Source organism: Alligator mississippiensis, chromosome 4 (assembly GCF_030867095.1).
Source record: "Alligator mississippiensis isolate rAllMis1 chromosome 4, rAllMis1, whole genome shotgun sequence".
NCBI lineage: Eukaryota > Metazoa > Chordata > Crocodylia > Alligatoridae > Alligator > Alligator mississippiensis.
In genome coordinates this window covers 45,050,824-45,071,614 of record NC_081827.1, presented here as the reverse complement: position 1 = coordinate 45,071,614, position 20,791 = coordinate 45,050,824, and the positions used below count along the sequence as shown (strand labels likewise).

At 46.7% G+C, this 20,791-nt stretch overlaps 2 protein-coding genes across 5 annotated transcripts in view; one reads left to right on the top strand and one right to left on the bottom strand.

Annotated features, from left to right (window-relative positions):
• Positions 1-8,392, bottom strand: part of AASS (aminoadipate-semialdehyde synthase) — a 49,678-nt gene extending 41,286 nt beyond the window's left edge. Inside the window, exons 1-6 of the mRNA XM_014601060.3 lie at positions 8,280-8,392; positions 4,141-4,368; positions 2,875-3,051; positions 1,460-1,544; positions 642-709; positions 413-559 (exon numbers count right to left, since the gene is read on the bottom strand). Coding sequence (XP_014456546.1) covers positions 413-559; positions 642-709; positions 1,460-1,544; positions 2,875-3,051; positions 4,141-4,353 — 690 coding nt within the window. The 5' untranslated portion in view covers positions 4,354-4,368; positions 8,280-8,392. The remainder of the gene's footprint in view (positions 1-412; positions 560-641; positions 710-1,459; positions 1,545-2,874; positions 3,052-4,140; positions 4,369-8,279) is intronic.
• Positions 8,393-8,463: 71 nt separating this feature from the next.
• The window catches only part of LOC106739322 (uncharacterized), a 49,788-nt gene continuing 37,460 nt past the window's right edge, over positions 8,464-20,791 (top strand). The window contains exons 1-2 of one of the 4 annotated variants that reach the window (XR_009461560.1): positions 8,464-8,632; positions 19,631-20,453. Coding sequence is in view for 1 of the 4 variants with exons in the window: in XM_059725936.1 (XP_059581919.1) it covers positions 19,688-20,318 (631 nt within the window). In the remaining 3 variants the exon portion in view is untranslated. The remainder of the gene's footprint in view (positions 8,633-19,630; positions 20,454-20,791) is intronic. The other 3 variants (XR_009461557.1, XM_059725936.1, XR_009461558.1) reach the window with 3 other exon arrangements.

The window sequence follows — 20,791 nt, the reverse complement described above, 5'->3', positions numbered from 1 at the left end:
GTAAAGGACTGGTATCCATCTATTAAATAGCACAGTAAAAATCTAACCTTCTTTGGGAAATAAAATAGGCAGTGAAATAAAGCAAATGGAAAATATCCAGCACTACTGTTCTTATCCATTCCAGGGCAAGTTTCCCTTAAATGTACATCCAAGTCTTTATAATCCACTGCTAGTGATCAGCCACAGATCTCCTCCAGAGGAAGCAGTCTAGGATGTTTACAAATCCATATTACAATACAACAAAAGGAAACCCAGAAATCAAAAAACAATGCACAAATTGAATTTATCTTTAAAACATACAACAATAACCTCACGTGCATAAAATACCAAGTAGCGCTTTAGGGGGGAAAAAAATCAACCACCTTACAATATTATAGTTGAGGGAAGACATGGGGGGGCAAGGGCTTCTTACCTTAGAGACGTTCCCAGTTCCTGTAAACACAAACGTCAAGGGTCCAAGAGACTTTGGCATCAAACCCAGAGAAATCTCATAGCCAGCATCCCGCACTGCCTGCACAGCCTGGTTGCTGTTCCTGTAGTTATGGGCCATCCCAATGTGCTGAAACCAGATGCAGAAGGGCTTGCTGAGGAATATGGCCTTGTTTCACTATAAATGCCCAAATGACATATAAAAGTCTTACCATGAAAGGAGTATGATGTCCCAAGGCAAGAAATCGTAATCCCATTCCATGTAAAATATTGATCATTCCTGTTTCAGAATTACACATTAATATCAAGAACATACATAAATAATCAGGTTCTCAATAGCCTGACTAATGCAAAAAATCCTCCTGAACTCAAAACAGCTTTTTCCATTTTTAATACTATTATTTTAACTGTAAAATAAATTGGTATAGAGTTGCAGAAGAGACATCTGTAATTCCAGGACCACTTGGAGACTTAGCATACTGCTTTTTATATCCCTCATACATGCCAACATTTTATGAGGGAAGAGAGTAAAGAACACATGGGAATTAAAAAAGAGACAGGCCTATGTCAATCTGTTCTACAGAAGAACATTAGAATAGGGAGCTTTTTGAAGGACAATGTGAACATTTGATTTAAAAAATAAACTTTGTCATATAGGTAGGTCTGATCAGTTTGTGTACTCTAAGTCCACACTATGCTTAGGCCAACAGAAATTTAGGACACTAACAGAAATTTGTTTCTGTTGGCCTATGGATATTGATTCTTCCGCAGGTGAGGATGATTCTGATTTCCAGGATCTGAACAGATTGTTGGGACTTTTAAAGGAAGGTAAAGAAAAACAAGAGATTTGGAAAAACTGAAGTAGACTGTTTGCCAAAGACAGACAGTCGCAAGAAAAGAATTAAAAAAAAAGACACTGAGGCAGCTGAGTAACTATTAAATACTGAAAAGGTTTTAATTCTTATGAAGTTAATGTAGATAAAAGAGGTGAAGAAAAGGTATTATTAGCTCCGTTATACTTAATGCTTACCTGCCACACCAGCCCACTTTCCAAAGGCTACAACTCGCACCCCTCTATGATCAACCATTTTTTCATAATCAATCAGTCGAATTTCCTGAAAATAGGCAATAAGGTGTTGTTACATATTTACTGAAAATCTTATTTTTAATAGGAAAAATGAATTGGGTACTGTTTCTCATGGAATTGTTTTTATATGCCCCTTCCATAGTACGTCATGCAAGGCACATACAGTTGGCAGGGGCAGAACATTTACAACTACATAAAGTGAACGTTTGCTTTAAAAAAAGAAAAATGGATTGCTTTTGGTTTTAAAGGCAGTCAGTATGTTTTAGTAAGGAAACAAAATGTCAGCATTGTGAACATGAAAATAATAAAACTGGAGTAAACCTGCTGTCCTTAATCAGGGAGAATTCCCTATTGATTAATTGGAACATTTAGCCATGTAAGAACTGAACATCAAGCTAAGTGGGCCTGATACTGGTATCAGCTATACTAATGCAATTCTATTTGGTTCAGATTCTTATTCTTTAACTGGGAGGATGTCATTTCTGCCTCATGGAAGCATACGTTACATTTGAGTAGGGGGGTTTTTTGTTTGTTTTTTTTACTGGACGCTATATACCCAAAAATAGCATGGCTTCAAACAAAGTAGTGTATTAAGATACAAGCAAAGAGGAACCAATTCAGTCCCCAACAGAAACCAGTAATAAAAACTGCAGTCAAGGACAAATGCTTAAAGATGAGTTATAAATAACAAAATGGAAGTCCAGAATATACAGCACATGATAAGAATTTGGGGTCGTGTTCCATCTCATTGATGTATGTGAGGTAATGTCACAGATACACAGGTAATCTATAGATTCTGTTTGGCTATATAATGCCCACTCAAATAGTCATCTTTCCATATTATAACCTATCTACAAATATGTTCATAATTAAATATATCCTGTAAAATACTGACTGAAGACAGCAAAGACTTTTGGCTGCTTACAGACGTAAAAAAAACCCAGCACTTTACTTTCAGCCCAGCACGCCCCTGTGCCAAGAGCAGTGCGTGCCCGAAAGAGGCATCACATTAGTTTGCCCTGGCTAGCCCAATGTCTGTATGAATCAGGCACTTCAGCAGGGCTTTCTGGCACCTTTTGAATCAGCTTTGAATTAGCTTCAGAGAAAAGCACCAAAAAGCCCTGCCTGATGTGTCCAATCTATACAGATGCTGGGGAGCCAGATCAAACTAACATGCTTCCTCTTCCAGTAAAGCACCATTATTATTTTTTTCACTTCTGTCAGCACCCCTTGTTATTATATTATGAAAAGCAAGCTCAGAGATCTATAAATTCTTAGGTTACCTTTAACTGAACTTTTATATTTAACCTGGTTTCACCTAGTGATAAGTCACTGATCTTTGTCACTACAATATTTACCTGTCTCAGAATCTCATCCAGAAGAGACATATTCGCCTCCTGGGCTTTAATAGTGTGCGAGAAGAATGCATAGGTTTTTTTAGGGATTAATTTATCCTCTGGAGGTCTCTTCACTCCCACAATTAGAGAAGCCTTAGAAATATCTTCCTGAATAATGCCACCTGCTTTGACATAATCCTGTAAACAGAATATTAGATTGTAATGCAGGAAAAACAAAGGATGGCTTAAAAAAAGAAAACTTAGCAAACAAAATAACACAAAACTGAGTCAAAGTATTATGATACATGCACAAACTGCTTTTATGATTTGAAGACCTTGCATATTCATACTTTTTTCTCAAATCTTAAAAGTATTTCTCTTCAGAATTGCTTCAGAGACTACTTAAGTTCAGTAAAATATTAATTCTCATCCCTGAAACTCTGATTAAATAAACTGTAACTGGATAAAACAAATATTTTTATCTTAGCTATACCTGGATCCCCATTAGTTCAAAAATATTTTCCAATTCAAACCTTTAAAATGACAAAAGGTATGTCTAGTGGGGAGCTCTTTAGTAGAAACCAGCATTGCTCCCCATTAAGAAGAGTACACATACTCTTTAATAGTTACCTATTACAGTTACATCAGGATTTGTTTTTAATTGGGATCAGTAACAATATCAGGTATATTTTGCAATGATGTTAGCGTAATACAGTTGAAAAGCCCTATTAAGATTCAGGCTAAAAAAGCTGCAACACAGACAGTTAACAAGGCTTCAAAGGTGGTTGCCTACAATGGTATGGTGTTCTGTAATCATTTCAGGCTAATTCAGCTAAGCTAATGTGCTCAGTGGAGAGAAATACACGTGCCCTTTAAGAGAATGTCTTGAGTAAAAAAAGGCATTAGGAAAATGACACATGAATTCAGTTGTGGGGAGAAAGCCACACACAAAAACAAAACTAGCAGTCAGATATGACACTGTTAATTACGCAAAGTCCCAAAGTCTCTGCACAAAAAACCATAGGGAATTTCTTCAGTATCAATGGAAAGGATAAAAACAAACTAAAAATATGTTCAAAATAAAGCTAACTGGTATTGCATTATATGTCTAACCAATGAGGCCCAGTTCTTTAGTCAGTAGGAAAAACTATTCCTTACAGTAATAAATAATGCTCATAACATACATCCTTTATTACTTACAACCTTTAAATCATCTAATCTAACACTTTCAATGAAATTGCATCGCTTCCATTTTTAAATCTACATGAAAAGCATAACAGAACTTACCTTTTCATGGATGGCTCGCCGATTTGATGGCTGTACTAAGACTTTGTATCCCAAACGTGTTAGTTCTTTAATGTGCTTTGGTGCTAGAGGTGCTCTTCTTTCCCAAACATTAACATCTTCCCTCCTGATTGCCAGCACAGATTTATGATGATCCCGGCTCTGTAGGTGATGGTGCCCAAACTTACCATTTGTATGTCTAAATGCTCGGAGCATGATAAAACCTGATAACTGCAAAGACAGAGTAGTGATACAGCACAGCATTCAGAAGGGTGATTAAAAGGCTTTGTGTTTGTAAAGAAGTACTGGTTTTAGAAATCTGCTGTAAAACATAGCCACTAGTCAAGATAACGATCATAACAATGTACAATTAATAACATCTACACTCAGAACTCTGGTGCGAGAAAAATGTTCATGCTCCAATATATCATATCAATTAATATCATAATTGAAACAGTAAGTTAATATGTACAAAGACTGGTTTTGGTGTCACTTTGGCTGGATGACTTCACAGTACTGCTGTCTCTCCAGGTTCTTAGATGCCTTGTGTTCTTTTAAATTTTATTTACTGAGTTTGTGATTTATTTACTGAGTTTGTGACTGGTATAAAACACCAATAAGATGTAGTTGCAAGTATAAAGATGCAAAACCCCAAAACAATCCAAGGCTGGCCAAAGAACAGTAATATGGAAGGGATTCCCCCATAAAAGCAATAAACTGAAATTAAGGCTCTCCATAAAGAGTGACAAATTCCTTTGGGTTAGACCTTTTAAAGATATTTAAAGAAAAACACCTAACTTGCATATATCAATGGAAATTAGATATCTAGATACTTTAGACAACCCTAGTAAAGGCTAGACATATAACAGAAACTGAGGTGCTGCAATGCTGAGTATTATCACCACACTTTAGAGTACACTGGGGAGGAGTTTTCAGTTTTTTAAATATTCATTGAGCAAGAGGAGGACACACAGTGTCCATAACAGTTTTCTGGCACTCACCAGGAGGGTATAAGAGTTGTCCCTGCTGCAATGAAAGACTTATACTCAAATTGGAACAGCATCAGTAGGAGTTAGGGAGAGTCACACCCAAAACACACTACCCTGGCAGTCATGGAAGTGTCTTGGAAGATGACAAGCCTGGGTTCAAAACTTCTCACATGGATGGAAGGATTTCAATCTGAATGTCCTGAATCCCAGGTAACTGTTCTAACTACAAGGTCATTAGGTGAAAAAGGAGCTCCTCCTGGCTTTCACTTAGCCTGTGAGAATCAGACTCTGTAGGCAAGATTGATAGGGAAATACCCATCTTGTAAATCCCAACATCGCTTGGCATAAATTAGCTGTCTAGAGCAAAAGAAACCAAGCTTTAGCAGGCATGATACGAATGAAGCCCTGCACCCTCCACAAGGCCAACTCTAATTGCCTTCCCCTGTCTAATCTCCTGTTCTGCTTTCTGCTTCCTGCCCTATCTGCCACTATGTTCCCTGCCCCCTCCCTGATCTGTCACGTGCCACACACACAGGCTGCATCTGCCATCTGTGGCACACATGCCATAGTTCGGCCACCTAGGCAGTAAGGCCTTAGGTGGTTCTGTATGCACAACAGTAGGTATTTAGAAATCTCTATGGCTGAGCGATAGCTGAGCAATAGTTAGAAGGATCTAAAAATTGCACTAGAACACCTCTGTCTTTAATGGTTTTAGGCCTAGCTATTTAACTGCATCTTTAGGCACCTAAATACCTTGCAAAATCTGGGCCTTCAGATCCAATTTTGCAAAGTGCTATGTGCACACCTAACCAACCACATGAGATGAACCATTTAATTCGAAGTTTGTCACTATGTGGGTGTTAGTCCTGTAGGCCAGGATATGAATTTACAGCACACAAGCTACTCTGCACTCTCCCACTGTGCTTCATCTGGACAAATGCTAAAAGTGATCTTTACATGCTAGTCTAGACAGGGACGTACTGTACAGTAATGTAGAGCACACAAGTATGACACATTAGATACTCCACACTAACTCCCTGTGTGGCCACTGTTAGAGAACTCTAAGCGGAAGGGAGTTTATTCCAAAGTGCAGTAAGCTATCACACAAAATGTCACTCAACGCACACAACGTTTTCATACACGGAGTTAATGCCAAGTAACCAGTGTGTGCATTTTCATCCCTTAGATTACTCCCCATAATTTTTTCATGTAATATAAGTTCTATGGAAACGTCTGCACGAGCAGGAACATGCGTTTCCCTTGGGACAAATAGCGGTAGCACATATTTGTGCTACTGCTAGTTATCCCTGGCCATGCCCCTGCGTGCACACTCTGGCGCACAGTAAATTGCCCCAGTTGGAGTAGGGGAGGTTAGGGCCTGTAGCTGGGCTAGCACCAGCAGCCTTACCTGAGGACCTCGGGGCCTCCTGGAACAACAGCAGTGGTAATCTGACCACTCAGAGTCTGGTGGGCAGCTGGAGCATGGCTCTGGCTGGATAGGATTCTGTTTCTGGTAGCGCACACTGCAGCCACATGCACTACACCACTATTTTTGATGCAGTTTTTTCAGATACCAGGATTTCCCAGTATCTAATCTTGCTGCCACATTGCAAATCTGCAATTTGGTGAACAAATTAATGTGCCACATGCATATTGCAGTGCCTCAAAGGGCTGTGAGATGCTGCAAACCACACGTTCCCACTCCTGGGGACATGGCCTATGTAAATAGTCTACCGCATATCATGTGCACATTGGAGTAAGCTACCCTGCATATCATGTGCGTGTTAAATCGCCATACAGAGAGTTGGTGTAAAGTAACCAGTGCACTGTAAATGTACACCCTAACATACTGCACTAACTTCCCCACACAGACAAGCCCTCAGTGGACTACTCTCCAGCTTAAAATGTTAGGCTTCTGGGCATATCTTTGTAAGGTTAGAAGCTTGGCAAGAAGTATGGAACATCCTACAGTGTCAGAGGAAACTACTTCAGAATTGGAAAGGCAAAGACTTTCTAGCTCTTCTCTACATTCTTCCACGTGCCCTCCTAGAAAGGAATGTCCTTCCCATCACTAGCCTGCAAGGATGCAGCCCTTCTTGCAGGCGGCCCATTTAACCAAAAAAAAAAAAGAAGACATTTGACTGGCCACAGGTTACACAGGGATAGTGCTGAGGGTCTGTCAGAGAGTAAAACACGAAGACCAGCACTGTCTTGGAGTTTAGGCTGGTGATTCAGGGGGTTTACTGCATGAGGGTGGCCAAGCATTGGAACCACTAGCAAATAAGGCTGTGGATTCTTCATCTGTGAAAGTTTTCAAGAGACGGCCAGGCAGGCACCAGGTTGGGATAGTTTAGTGCCTGGAGCAGGGGGCTGGACTAGATGACTTTGTGAGGTCCTTTTCAGACTGGTCTTCACAGAAGCATAGAGAAGCAGGGCTGGAAGGGACCTCCAGAGGTCCAGCCCCCTGCCTGAGGCAAGATCAGCCCTCTCCAAACCATCCTATCCAGCCATCACCTACACTCTACAAAAAGCTGCCCCGACACACAGCACAGACCTGATCCCTTAACTTGCCGCAGGTAAAGCCAGAGGAGCAGAGCACCCACCCTCCTGCTTCTATGCCAAGCCATCAACATACGCTCCCGATCTCCTCTGACCCCGTCTTGGCTTATGAGCCTGTCAAGTGCTTTGCAATTTGTAACGCAAGGCCCTTTAAAGGGACGCTGCCGCGTTTGGCCTCAAAACCTTTCCATAAAACCGACGAAGCTACTGCGGAAGCTTCCGCTTTCCTTCCCCTTCCCCTTCCCCCGCTGCCGACACGGCCCCGGGGCCTGCGGCGAAGCGGCGCCGCCACGGGAGAAGAGGCGGGAGGCTCCCGGCAGCTGCGGGCCACCCCCGACCCGACCCGGGGCTCGCGCGGAGCCAACTCGGTGCATTTAAGCAAGCCAAAAATAACCGGCGCGGGGAGGCGGGACCCGGACGGGAGCCATCGAGTAACACAAGGACCTTCCCCCCCACCCCGTCTGCACCCACCGGCGGCACCCCGGCGCGCACCAGCAGGGCCAGGCGGCCCGATCCCCCCAGCTCCCCCGTGCCCGCGCTACAGGCAAGCGGGTCAAGAGCCCAGCCCCATGTGGCGGCCGGCTGCGCACCTACCTGCGAGGGCACGGGCACGGGGCCGGGGCCGGGGCCAGGGCCGGTTACGTAAGGGCAGCGGCGCTGCCCCCAGCGCTATTTACAGAACGCAGCGACTAAGAAAAGCCACCCCCGGCTGCAGCCAACCGGGCGCCGCCTTCGGGGCACCGCCTGCCCTCTGCTCCAATCGGGAGCGCCCCTCCTGTGACGTCACGGCAAGAGTCTCTCGCCTTCGGTGCACAGCGTTCTCTCTATAGGAATCGAAACCGCGGCCCGCACAGCCCGCGGGCACTGCTCCGACAGAGAGCAGACGGCACCGGGGAATAGACGCCTTTCTACCCGGGCACTGCACGGAGCCAGCGAGGTGGACGCTGGTGAGAGCACAGAGGCATGAATGCAAAGGATGTATGGGATGTAATGGGTAAATCCCATATCTTTTATTAGACCAATTAATAAGGGAGGTAATGACTGTAACTCTCCCAACTTGGCTTGTAAGGCAGGAGGGAGAGACAAGGAGGGTACTGCAGAGGGGATCTCGACTGCAGGGAGTACCTGTTGCTCTCTAGCACCACTACTATTTATATGTAGAAATGACATGGATCTCTACAAGTGTGCAAGCTGCTGTGGCGGCAGCACAAGACAGAGAGGCCTGCTACCAGACTTCCATAAAAGGCTGTTGTTACACAGTTCTTCTCCACTACCCCAGGGGTGTCAAACACAAAGCTCTCAGGCTGGACTGGCCCACAGCGCTCAGTGCTGTGGCTGTGATGGGGTTAACTAGTGCAGCTCTGGAACCCAGGGAGTTGACACCACTGGTCTCCCCCTCCCCTGCCACCAAAATTAGGGTTTTCAGTCATCCCTGGTGACTACAATTAGCAGTAGGAGAAAAGGGAGGTGATCATCAGCAGCGTGAACTTTGTGGGTCCTGGAGCCATGCTGAAACAGTGGCCTCTGGCAGGCAGGGGGAATAACACAACCACTTGTGGGTCATTCAGCCCCCAGTTTGGATCGAGCCCATGGGACCAAATGAACTTGACACCCTTGCACTATATCCTCTCCTGCCTGTCTCGGACGGCCAGAGCCGACTCGAGATGATTTAGAAATCACTCGATCACTTGGGCGGGCTGGTGAATGGAGAGGCAGACAAAGCTTATTGGTTGCAAAAACTTTACTTACGCCGCTAGTAGCCGCGACGCAGGTGGTCCGGTCGCTTAAACAACTATGTGAGTTGCTCCAGCTGGCGAGGCTCAGACCAGCTAATCCGTCCACAAATTAAGCCGGCAGGGGAAGGGTACGTCGAGGATTGCGCTCGGCAACGGGGAGAAGAATCGATAGGTGATCAGTCTATCGATCAGCTCAGCCGCGAGTCAAATCTCTTTAGAGGCACTCTGCAGCATGCTCAAAGTTCTACGACTTGGGTGGAAGTCGCACGAAATTTTAAACGGCTAGCAAGCCAATTACTAGCCGCCACGTAGGAATAATTTAGAACTGGCCAATAGCGGGACACAAATTTGCATTCAAATGGTGGGAACTCTTGCACCGGGGTTTTCTGTTGCAACAGAAAACTTTTGCTGTGCAAGAGGCTCTCATGTGGTGGGAAAATTCCATCGTGCCGAGGCACCAAAATCATTGGGTTGTGACATGCCCCCTTGCCGACGGCACAACTGGAATTTTAGACACATGAGCACATTATCAGGGGATCTTTGTTTCAGGATTCACTGGCCTGGCGAAGCTTAAACAACCAATACATATATATAAACAATTTTATAGACCGGTCTTTTTAACAAACTATAAAATATAATAACTTAAACATATAACAACAACTATTGATCATCGTCTGATTGGAGAACATCTGCTTGGGACTCCCCTCATTCATTAGTCAGTCCGTCTTCTCCTATAACAGACAATGCCAATTAAAATACTTCACTCCATTGACTCGAATGAACTGTAGTTTGGTGCTCAACGGATCTCACAATTGAGCGGCTGTAGATTACCGCTTTGCTGAAGTTAGGCCTATAAAGAAAGGAAACAGCAACAAAACAAAACAAAAGAGACTCATAATTAAATTCACTGTAAGGATACTGAGTGAACGTCGGAACGGCGAGTCATCCAGTTGTGATGAACGATAATAGGAGGACGATCGGGTTTTTCTTCTAAGTGGACAGAATAGGTATTAGGATATTGTCCTGACCGTTGAACGGTTCCTTTGTGAACTTGTGGATGAGACTGATGGGGGTGCGGTATTGAGATCCACACTAACTCATCTGGCTGGAACTTGGGTTCCCAAGGTGGGGGTTCTGGACATTAGCTTCGTCCCATAACGGTTTTGAGGTGTTCAGTGAGATAAAAACATCATGATTGAATTTAGTCCAGTTTTTAAACGTCTCTCCTCCTCTGAGGCAAAGTTGTTCCTTGTACAGGCCTATGTGTCTTTCTACAATGCCATTGGACTGCGGGTGGTACGGCAGATGGAGATGCCATGCTACATTATGAAAACGAGCAAATTTGTCTAGAGCGTTAGAGTTAAACGGGGGTCCCCCATCAGACTGAATCTCATGAGGAGGTTGCCAGGTGGCAAATACAGCAGTTAAGGCAGAAATGACAGCAGTGGCATTGCTTTTTCGTAAGGGGATAACTTGTAACTGTCTTGTTCCCAAGTCGACAACAACTAATCCTTTATTTGGCGGCTTAGACCCTGGGAGGGGTCCTAGCAGATCTACCTGCCAAACTTTTCCTGCTTGGAACTGTGAAGAATCGAAAGCTCCGAGCTGATGCTTGGTTCTATGGCACTTTTCTTTAGCACATATCTCACAGGCCTGAGCTACCTTTTCCCAATCGCGCCGAGCTCCATATGAGGCCGGCTCCGTAGTGGTTCAGCACCAACGTTGATGGCAAGCCCGTGGTCCTGGGTGACCCCAATTTTCGTGAAGCCACGCGAGGAATGGATTTTCTTCAGGACTGGAGGTAGATGTGATAGGCAAGACTATGTCGGTACGGAGTGGGTCTTCTAACAGCTTATCAATGACCTCATGTACTGGATCAGTATCCGGACGGTGGGACTTAGTGTGCCTGACCAACAGGAGGTGTGCAAATTTAGTTAACATTTTCCAGATGTCTTGCCAATCATTCAAATTTTCAGTGGGAAAGGCTGTACCAGTAAGAATTTTATAAATGTATTGCGAATCAATTGCGATGATTGGAATGGGGAGCGAGTCGTTATGATGTATCAGACAATGTTCCAGTACCTTGAGGAATCCTAACAATTCACATTTTTGGGCCGAATTATCATCTGGATCAGCTTGGAATATTTTCTTGTCCTGACAAGCCTTGCAATAGTACCCATAGCCTCCGCCATGTCAGGAGGTTCCATCTGAGGCCATCCACGCCGGGGCAGAAGTTCCATACAGTGTAGGGACCTTCTCCTCATCTTCTGGGCTAGGATTAGGTGCCGTGTCTTCCAACCTCCAGCAATGCCAGTTGTAATGGTGGGTAAGCACTAGCATATTCCAGGTCTTAGGCTCCCCCGAAAATGTGGGTCGACTTTTTCCGCATCCAGCAAGGGTAACAATGTGGCACCAGGAGCGCGTAACGTCCCATGCCCCCTTGCTAATGGCTCCACCAGTTGTTCAGCTAGGAGGATTTTTCCTACAGCTCCATATCGATGTTGTGCCGCTTGAAGCATCTTATGGGCCGTGTATACTAGCTCATTGCGAGGGTTATGCACGACAGCCCACACGTGGTTTGTGGTGGATCCAAGGGTTACGGTTAGTGACTCACCAAGATCGATGGCATGGAGCTGTGTATCTTTAACCGTGGCTAGCAGGCGAAGCAGGTTCCGCTGATCTCCTTTCGTCCAAGGCGTGGACTTTCGGGATTTGTCACGGATCTGTCGCTGCAACTTGGTGAGGAGTGCCAAATCACTGGGTCCAACATAATGCCAATACCAGTTCAAATGACCCAAAAGCTGTTGAAAATGCCTCTTAGTTACAGGGAGGAATGTTTTTAATGGATCAATGTTAGGACCATCATGTGAGATTCCGTGGCGGATGGAACCGATGTATCGGGTGCCAAGGAACGTGATGTCATCTACAGGATGTAGGCATGACTTTTCCTCGTTGATCGTCCATCCCTCGCTTCAAAGGTGAGCGATTAGTTGGTTGACTATACTAGTAACCACGGGACTATCACGACCCATGATGGCAATATCATCGACATAACTCCAGATTCTTAATTCCTTCTCTGGGGGAAGAGAGTGTGAGGCTTGAAAATTCTTTAGGGTATTATTCATGGCACCAGTAGCTAGTGACGGAGCGTTGCGATATCCCTGTGGACAAACCGTCCACCTGTACATAGTGCCATCAATGCACATATTTCGTATTCCTTCCGGGTCAGTTATCGGGATGGAAAAGAACATGTTTTTTAAATCCAGTGTGACTCCGACCCACTTACTTTGTTGGAATTGTGCCATCTCGAACATGCATTGTGGCAGAGTGGAAGGATTAGGTTGTTGAAGTACTTGACATCTTTTGTTAACCTCTCTATAGTCTACGACTAGCCGGGCTTCGTTAGGCTTTCCAGGTTTCGCAACTCCCCATCCTGATGACAGGTAGGTGCTGGCAGTTACGGTCTTAATACAGCCTCATTGCTCGAGTCGCTGCAGGAGGTCAGTAAGGGACTTTTTTAGAGGACCCTTGGTTGGGATTGGTCGATATTGCCAGGTGGAGGTGTTACGAAGCGTTGGTCGATGCCAATCCTGTTCTGGGATAATGATGGGTAATGCTTGTAGCACTTGTTCTTTAAGATCAAGCGCTTTTAACCCCGGGATTCCTAAAATATTGATGCCCCCTAGGACAGCCTCTAGGGGGTATCGGTGGCCTTGGACCGAAAATTTAACCTTTGTTGTGACGGCGATAGCGTTAAGCCCTTGTACCTTGATCGTTTTGGTGGTCTTCTGATGAGGTATCATTAAGGTGACCACATTGACTTCAGCTCCAGTATCGAGAAGGAAGAATACTTGTTGTTGGTCATCTGGATCGGTAGGGTTGTAAACAGTGAGTTCGGCATAAGGACGAGAGTCAGTGGGGTCAGGTTTGAGTTGGGGAAGGCCGCCGGCGGAGCCGACGGCCATTATTCGTTTTTTGGTGGGTCTTCGAATTTGAATCCTAATGCTTCGGCCAGACGACATTGGGCCCTTTCTCCCAAAACTCGCAACTGAGGCTTTGTAAGGCCAGAGCGGGCGAGAAGAAAACCAAACATATTTCTTTCCTTCAGGGTTCTTTCCTTCGGGGTTCTTGGAGGTGACCACCATAGCTCTCGCCGGTGGGTAAACTCTTTGACGTCTAGGTCTCAGTGTTTTGGCTGGGTATGCTGAAGATCGGTCTCTTATATCATCAGAAGTTTCTTCACCTTGCTTCATGAGCGCCTGCAGTCGTGGGAGATGGCCTAAGAGATTTCCCACTGGCTGACCCGCCATCGGGTTCAAAAAGAGTCAGAGCATAACAGCATTTACTCCTCCATAAACCTCCACGCAGGCATCTATAGCTTCCAGGGGCGTTGGAATTGCCCCGGGGTCCGTTAGATGGTGATGAGCCCATCTCTCTTTGCGTTGGGCTGCTGTTAGCCCCATTGGATTCATTCTCGGGCTCCATGAAAGATACGATACCCCGATTATGGCTAGGAGGAGTTGCTCCGCAGTGGCCTTCTGCGGGCGACCCTCATGCCAGGTGTGAATTTTGTGGGTTACCTGTCCCACTACAAGCGCCGGGAGTGGGATGGGCCAGTGGGCACTGTCCATGACCACGTTCAAATCAGTAGCACGCCCTCCGCTCCACGCCGCTTGTCGAGTCAGGGCACTCGCTTCTTCCCTGTCTAAAATATCAGATCCAAATTCCACTATTAATCGTCCCAACCACATAGCCAAAGTTTCTTCTGGTTTTATTTTAGATTCTCTGCAAAGTTCCTGAATTTCTGGTCGGGTGCGTGTGCGAGAGATAACAGTGGTACGTGTAGTACCTTCTTCATCCGCAATACGCTTCATCACAGCTATCGGGTGAGCTGCGGCAGAGAGAGAATTAAATTCTTCATGCAGGAGTGTTGGATACATCCCTCCTCCCATTGCCCCCTCCCCGTGGCAAGGAGGCGGGGCCGTTGGGAACGACATCACCTCAGGGGGCGGAGTCGCTAGGCGGATCCCCGCCGGGTCTTCTGAAGCTCTGCCCCTCTTTTCCGGGTTCCCTGGATGGTTCGCGCTTCTTTCGGGGCCATTTTCTGTCAGCAGCATCATACGGCCGGCGCTACTGATAAGCATCGCTCCGGAGCCCTTTGCTGTCTGCTCCAGCGACTCCTTACCTGCCGTATGCATCTGAGCCTCCAAATTTGCGTACTCCCTTAGTAGACCCGCTACCGTACAGAACAGCACATTCATCATCTTTCCCTTCTTCCATTTAGTTAAACCCCACTTGGGTACGTGACAGCCCTTGGTCTCCAGGTCCTCCTGGAGCTGAACGAGGAGCTCATGGCCCCGCGACCCAGGCACCAAATCCGGACAGTTGAACCAGTCCGTGGGGGTGGGTTCCCCTCCTTCCCTTAAGTATCGGGTGCATTGAGCGAACTCCTGAGTGGGGGTCAGCTTTTCTGCCTTCCGTGCCTTCACCCCAGCTAGGGATATGGCTGATGTTTCCTTCGGGGGTCGATAATAGACCCGATCCCTAAGTCCTCCTCTCACTGGTTGATGCATTAGAAATGTCACAAAAATAACTCAAAATGTGTGCACGTATAGCAGCCATACCTTCCTGACCTGTGGCAGCCAGTCACAGGGAATCACTTGACTTCATGGCTCATTATAATCTACCTGATCTCTTCTAATCTCTTCATTCCACAAGTGTTAATTACCATCTCTTCTGTTTAATGGTCTTGATATTCCATCAATCAAGCCATCCTTTGTACTGTAATTCCGCTGTCTGTTAGCTGCTCCTGGTAATGAAGCTCTTATTTCACAGACCTGCATACTCTTCTTAAAAACAAATATAACTTCATTGGACTGAATTGCTTCAATCCAAAACTCAACAAAACAGCCCTAATCCCCGAGCATATTAGTAAAGTTTCTAGTTTATTTTTAACTGGAGAAAATATATGTGGTTTTATATGTAATGATGCACCTCACCATCTGCACCCCGCCTTTCAAAATTCGAGATCTGCCCATGGTTAAGGCACACCAGTTTCCATAGCCAATAGCTATTCCATCACCAATAGCCAAGAGCCAATTTACAGGTGGACCACTCAGTGCAAACTTGGGGCAAAACTTGATATCGTACCCCAAGAGCAATAGCAAAACACCTTAACTACTCTGCCAGCAACCCTTTTCACACAGAACACTCAAAGTATTTATAAAGGGCAGCTAATCCAATCCAAAACATATGACCTAAAAATAAAAATCTATAACCTATATGAATTTGCTGTCATGGGGTAGTTGACCACTCCCTAGGATGCAATCGTTAGGCATGTGAGACTTTGTTGGCAAACTTGACATTGATTTGCTATTTCCTTTATCTGTATAGTCTGTGGCCACCACATGAAATTTCTAACATTGGGTACATAATTTAATGTGATTGTGCCCAGTAAGGTAGGCCTGAACTAGAGCAGCTTTTTGGCACATGCTTGGCATTAAGCTGATCTGTTATGTCTGTTTTAATTTAAACAATGGAAGTAGTGAAATTGTGAAGACATGTAAAAACTTCCCCGAACTGTATTCGTGTTTGCCAAGTAAAATCAGCCTTTATGTTTTAGGTGAGAAAAAGGACATGTGCTATAAAGATTATACCTTTATAAAAATCTGTAGGAGATTGCTTGTGTTGGGGTTATCATCAGTCTCTGCTGGGCTCATGGAGCTGCAGGGGCAGATTAAGATGTACTGGGCACACAGTACTGGGCGCACACAAAATTGGAGGCCCCCCTCCCCATGGGAGCTGGGCTGCAGGGGGGACCCTTCCCCTCCTGGTGCTGGCGGGCGGGGGGGAACATGACACATGCCCCTCTCTTCTCCCTGTTCCCCGCTCCTCTTCCCCAGCTATGGCCAAACACACACACACACACACACACACACACACACACAAATGGGCACGTACTTTACTCTCACGCCCTCTCTGCATATGGACACACAGACACAAACACGCTCTCCCTGCAATAAACAGATACGCGTGAACACACGCATACATACATGCACACACACAGATTCGCACAGATGCGCACACAGATACAAGCAGACACACATGTGCGTGCACACACACTCTCTCCCCACAGGACTTCCCCCTCCCCCACTTGCAATCACTCTGAGGCAGCCCCTTCTTCCTCCCTTGTCCTCCCCCACAAGTCAGCTACTCCATCTCGCTCCCCACCGACCCTGTTGCACTGACTCATGGGGAGCTGCTGCCCAGCTGTTTTCATGCCGCCACACGCACGCATGGGGCTGGGCTGGCTCAGGCCGGGAGCACCATGCAGCACCTCTGTGGGCGGGTGGCACTGCGTAGCACTCCCATGCATTCCCCACCCTCTGCACCCCAGCCCTGTTGTGGGAGGGGCCCTGCTCCTGGCTACAGCAGGGAAATTAGTGCAAAAGTTGGGGTTTTAAAACCCTGTGGCCAGTTTAAAACCCCGCTTTCACTTCCCTGCTGAGGAGGATCCCGGGGCCTGGAACTGGTAGGGGCCCCTCAGCTCATGGCCAGCTGGCCTGTGAATTAATCTGCCTTATGCATGGAGGACACTGCTACAAACTGTTGGGACCGAGGGCGGTCTAAGGCTATGGCCAGTAGCCCGGACCGTCAGGTGGGGTTTTTCCATGATGGAATAGAGTTAGGCATGGAAGCGTATTGGTTGTATAACGAAAGCTTTACTTACACTGCCGATGGTCGCAGTGCAGGAAGAAGACTTGCTTGAATTACAGTTGCACACAAACACACAGGGGTGAGATCTCTCTTCGAACCAAACCGAGATGAGTTGTCGGTGTACGACTCCATGAGCGCTTCACACGGGGGTACGTCAATAATTCCACAATGATGGGGAGTGGTTAGAGTCTGATCAGGTCCCTAAGTCCTCCTCCAAGACACACGCGGAGTTTGCTAGGCTCCACAGCGCACTTAGAGTTCCCCACGAGATGGTTGAGGGGTCCTCCAACTTGGGCAGAAACTGCTCTAACCTTTTATACGGCTAGCAAGCCAATCGCTAGCCGCCAGGTAGGAATAATTTAGAATTGACCAATATTGGGACACAAATTTGCATACGTGTGGCGGCAACTCTTTTGCACCGGGGTTTTCTCTCTGCAGCTGAGAAATCCACCATGCAAAGAAAGCTCCATGTGGCGGGAAAATTCCAATGTGCCGAGGCACTAAAAATCATTGGGTTATGACACAAACCTGAACAATATCAATATCCTGTCACTTCCACTTTCATCACGACCAGTGACCTTATTAGCAGAACAGGTGAGGACAAAATGAGCTAGAGAACAGCTTTCCCCATTTAGCACATATGTAATAGTAATAGTAAGATCCCCCATATTTAATTAGAGTTTAACTCATGTTCATACATAGGCTATGCTATTTGCATCAGAAGTACTCACAGGTTTACCTCATACAGACACATTTAAATTTCAACTATATCTTTCATTAAAACAGAGTCTGGTTAAGTCAAACTTTTTACTAATGATTAATTCTACTTTTATATAATTTTCTCACCATCTTTAGATATACAAATAGTTTTTCATGAGGTTTAATATTCCTTCCTCTCTTTTATCCCTTTCTCTTTCCCCAAAGTAAGGTTCATCTTAGAGTTAAGACATGAAATTGTGAATAAGTTAACTGAAATCCTCCTGGCTTTGTCACAGACTTCTTGCATGATGCTGAGCAAGTCCCATCAATCACTGCATTACTCAAATTTTCCTGGAAAAGCAGAACTGAAGATAACAGTACTTCCCTACCTCACAGTGATGTTGCAAGGATGCATTTATCAATATTTATAAAGCTGTCAGACATTATAGGGATGGTAGGCCATATGCTAGATACAGTAGCAGATCCAGGGGGTGCCACAGGTAGTCATACCCTCCTTTCATTCCCACTTTCCCCAAAATGACCCAGGTTCATGGGAGCCCCAGAGCTGCTCTTGCCCTGCTCCGGCTGTGAGTTGGGCCTGTGTGGGTGCCAGGCTTGGTTGGGGATAATGGCAGCAGCGAGTAAGTTTCCTCTTCCTGCACCTACTTCCTGCTGCTCCCCAACCATGATCCCTGCTGGCCAGGAGCAGGCACCGATAGGAGGAGCCTGCCCACCATAGCTGCTGTTCCCAGCTGACACAGGCACAGGCAGAGCCCTAGAGCAGCTCCTGCTCCACTCCACCTGCAGACTACAGGGAGCAGCTGTGTAGGAAGTTGGGCTTGGCCAGGGCGTGCTTCCAGCCAGTGGTGGACACTTGTGGGAGTGGGAATAAGGGGCATGGAGGGGGGATAAGGGTCATAGCACAGGCACTGGCAGGAGGAACCTGCATGCCACCGCTGCTATTTCCAGCTAAGTACAGCACCCTGCACAGCCACCCTCCACAGCCCCAGCTGGAACAGGTCAGGGGCAGAAACTCAGGTCAGCCAGGGACAGCGGCAGTGGGCAGGTACCTGCCCCCCCAGTTTGTGCATCTGCTCCCTGCCTGGCTTCCTGGTGTTCCCCACTAGCCTGGGGGCTCTAACCATGACTTACCCCTATCTGCGTATGGATTGAAGTACAGTGTGCTGCATCGACCTTCAGTAAATTCACCCATGACTAGGTAGATGGATCACAACTCCCTTATAAGAGTGGAATTGGGCCAGTTGTAGGGGATCAGGAAGGGGTTTTTTTTCACCCTCCCATCCCCATATAGCTGAGCTGGGTGGGAGCTGCATGAACAGGCCGGGCAAACAAGCGCACTCTTTAGGGTCATGCCAGAGTTTAAGCAGAAGTCTGTGCAGGAGGGAGAGCAGGAGGGGCCTGAGACTCCACACATCAGGAGCTTCTGATGGAGATTTCAGGTGAGTGAATGAAGAGGGGGGTTACTTTGGGGGTGGTGATATGGAGTGCCCTGCCTTGCTGCTGTCTGTGGCCCAGAGCTCCTGTGAGGCCTTCACCCAGATAGGGCCCTTGGATGAGTCGTCAGTACCCTGCCTCCCGGTCTGCAGGGCTTGCCTGGCAGGACCTCTGAGGACTGGGGGTAGCGTGGCGGTTGGGAGTCCCCTCGCCTGTCCCACATGTGCCCAGATTGAGGCTCTGGAGGGGCAGGTGAGGGAACTCCAGGCAGAAGTGAGCAGGTTGCGAGGGATCAGGGCTGCAGAAGATGAAATTGATGAGTACTTTCATTCTCTGCAGGACCAGACACCTAGTGCAGAGACATCATAGGAGGGTCTCAAGGCAGTTGAATGGAAGATGGTCACCTCCAGAGCCAGACAGCGTGCGGCTGTGACTGCTTCCCCAACACAACCGGGGAACAGATACGAAGCTGTGGCAGCACTGAAGGATGATGTAGCAGAGGAAGCCGCAGGGGAAGACACATCCATAACAACCATGCAGGCTGAGCAACAACCAGGCAGCCAGAAGAAAAGATGCCGGGTCATCATCGTGGGCGACTCCCTCCTGAGAGGCACAGAGGGGCCTATTTGTCGACTGGATCCCACAGCACGGGAGGTTTGCTGCCTGCCTGGAGCCAGGATCCAAGACATCGCTGTTAGGATTCCTGACCTCATCCAGCCCTCCAATTACTATCCCATAGTCCTTGTCCATGTGGGCACAAATGATGTGGCTAGGAGTAGTCCAAACCACATCATGAGTGACTACAGGGTTCTGGGGGCTGGGCATAGGAAGTCAGGGGCACAGGTTGTCTTCTCATCGATCCTCCTGGTCAGCGGTCATCATCAACACCAAGACGCCTGCATCAGAGAAGTCAACCTGCAGCTCCGGAGTTGGTGCCATCATGCAGGTTTTGTCTTCTACAACCATGATCCACGCTTCCATGAGAGAGGTATCCTGGGACGAGATGGTCTTCATCTTTCTTCTGAAGGTAAGAGTCTGTTCTCTTACAGGTTGGATGATCTCTTCTGAAGGACTTTAAACTAGGTTTGTCAGGAGACAGGAATGCAGTGGACAAAGACAACCTAGGATCAGAGAGCCACAGGCCATGCGCTGGATCACTCAGGTAAGCACTAAGGGGCCTGATAGACATCAGGACAGGGGAGTACCAAGGGCATCCACTGGGGGGCTTAAATATCTCTACACTAATGCTAGGAACATGGGGAATAAGCAGGAGGAACTTGCACTCCTGCTTGCAAGCAATAACTTCGACCTAATTGGGCTAACTGAAACATGGTGGGACCCTACTCACGATTGGGCAGTAGGCATTGAAGGTTATAGATTGTACAGATGGGATGGAGTGGAGGGGAAAAAAGGGGAGGGGGGTGTTGTTCTCTATGTTAAGGAGCAATATACATCTTCTATAATCAAGATGGGATCAGAGGAGGGCCAAACTGAGGTACT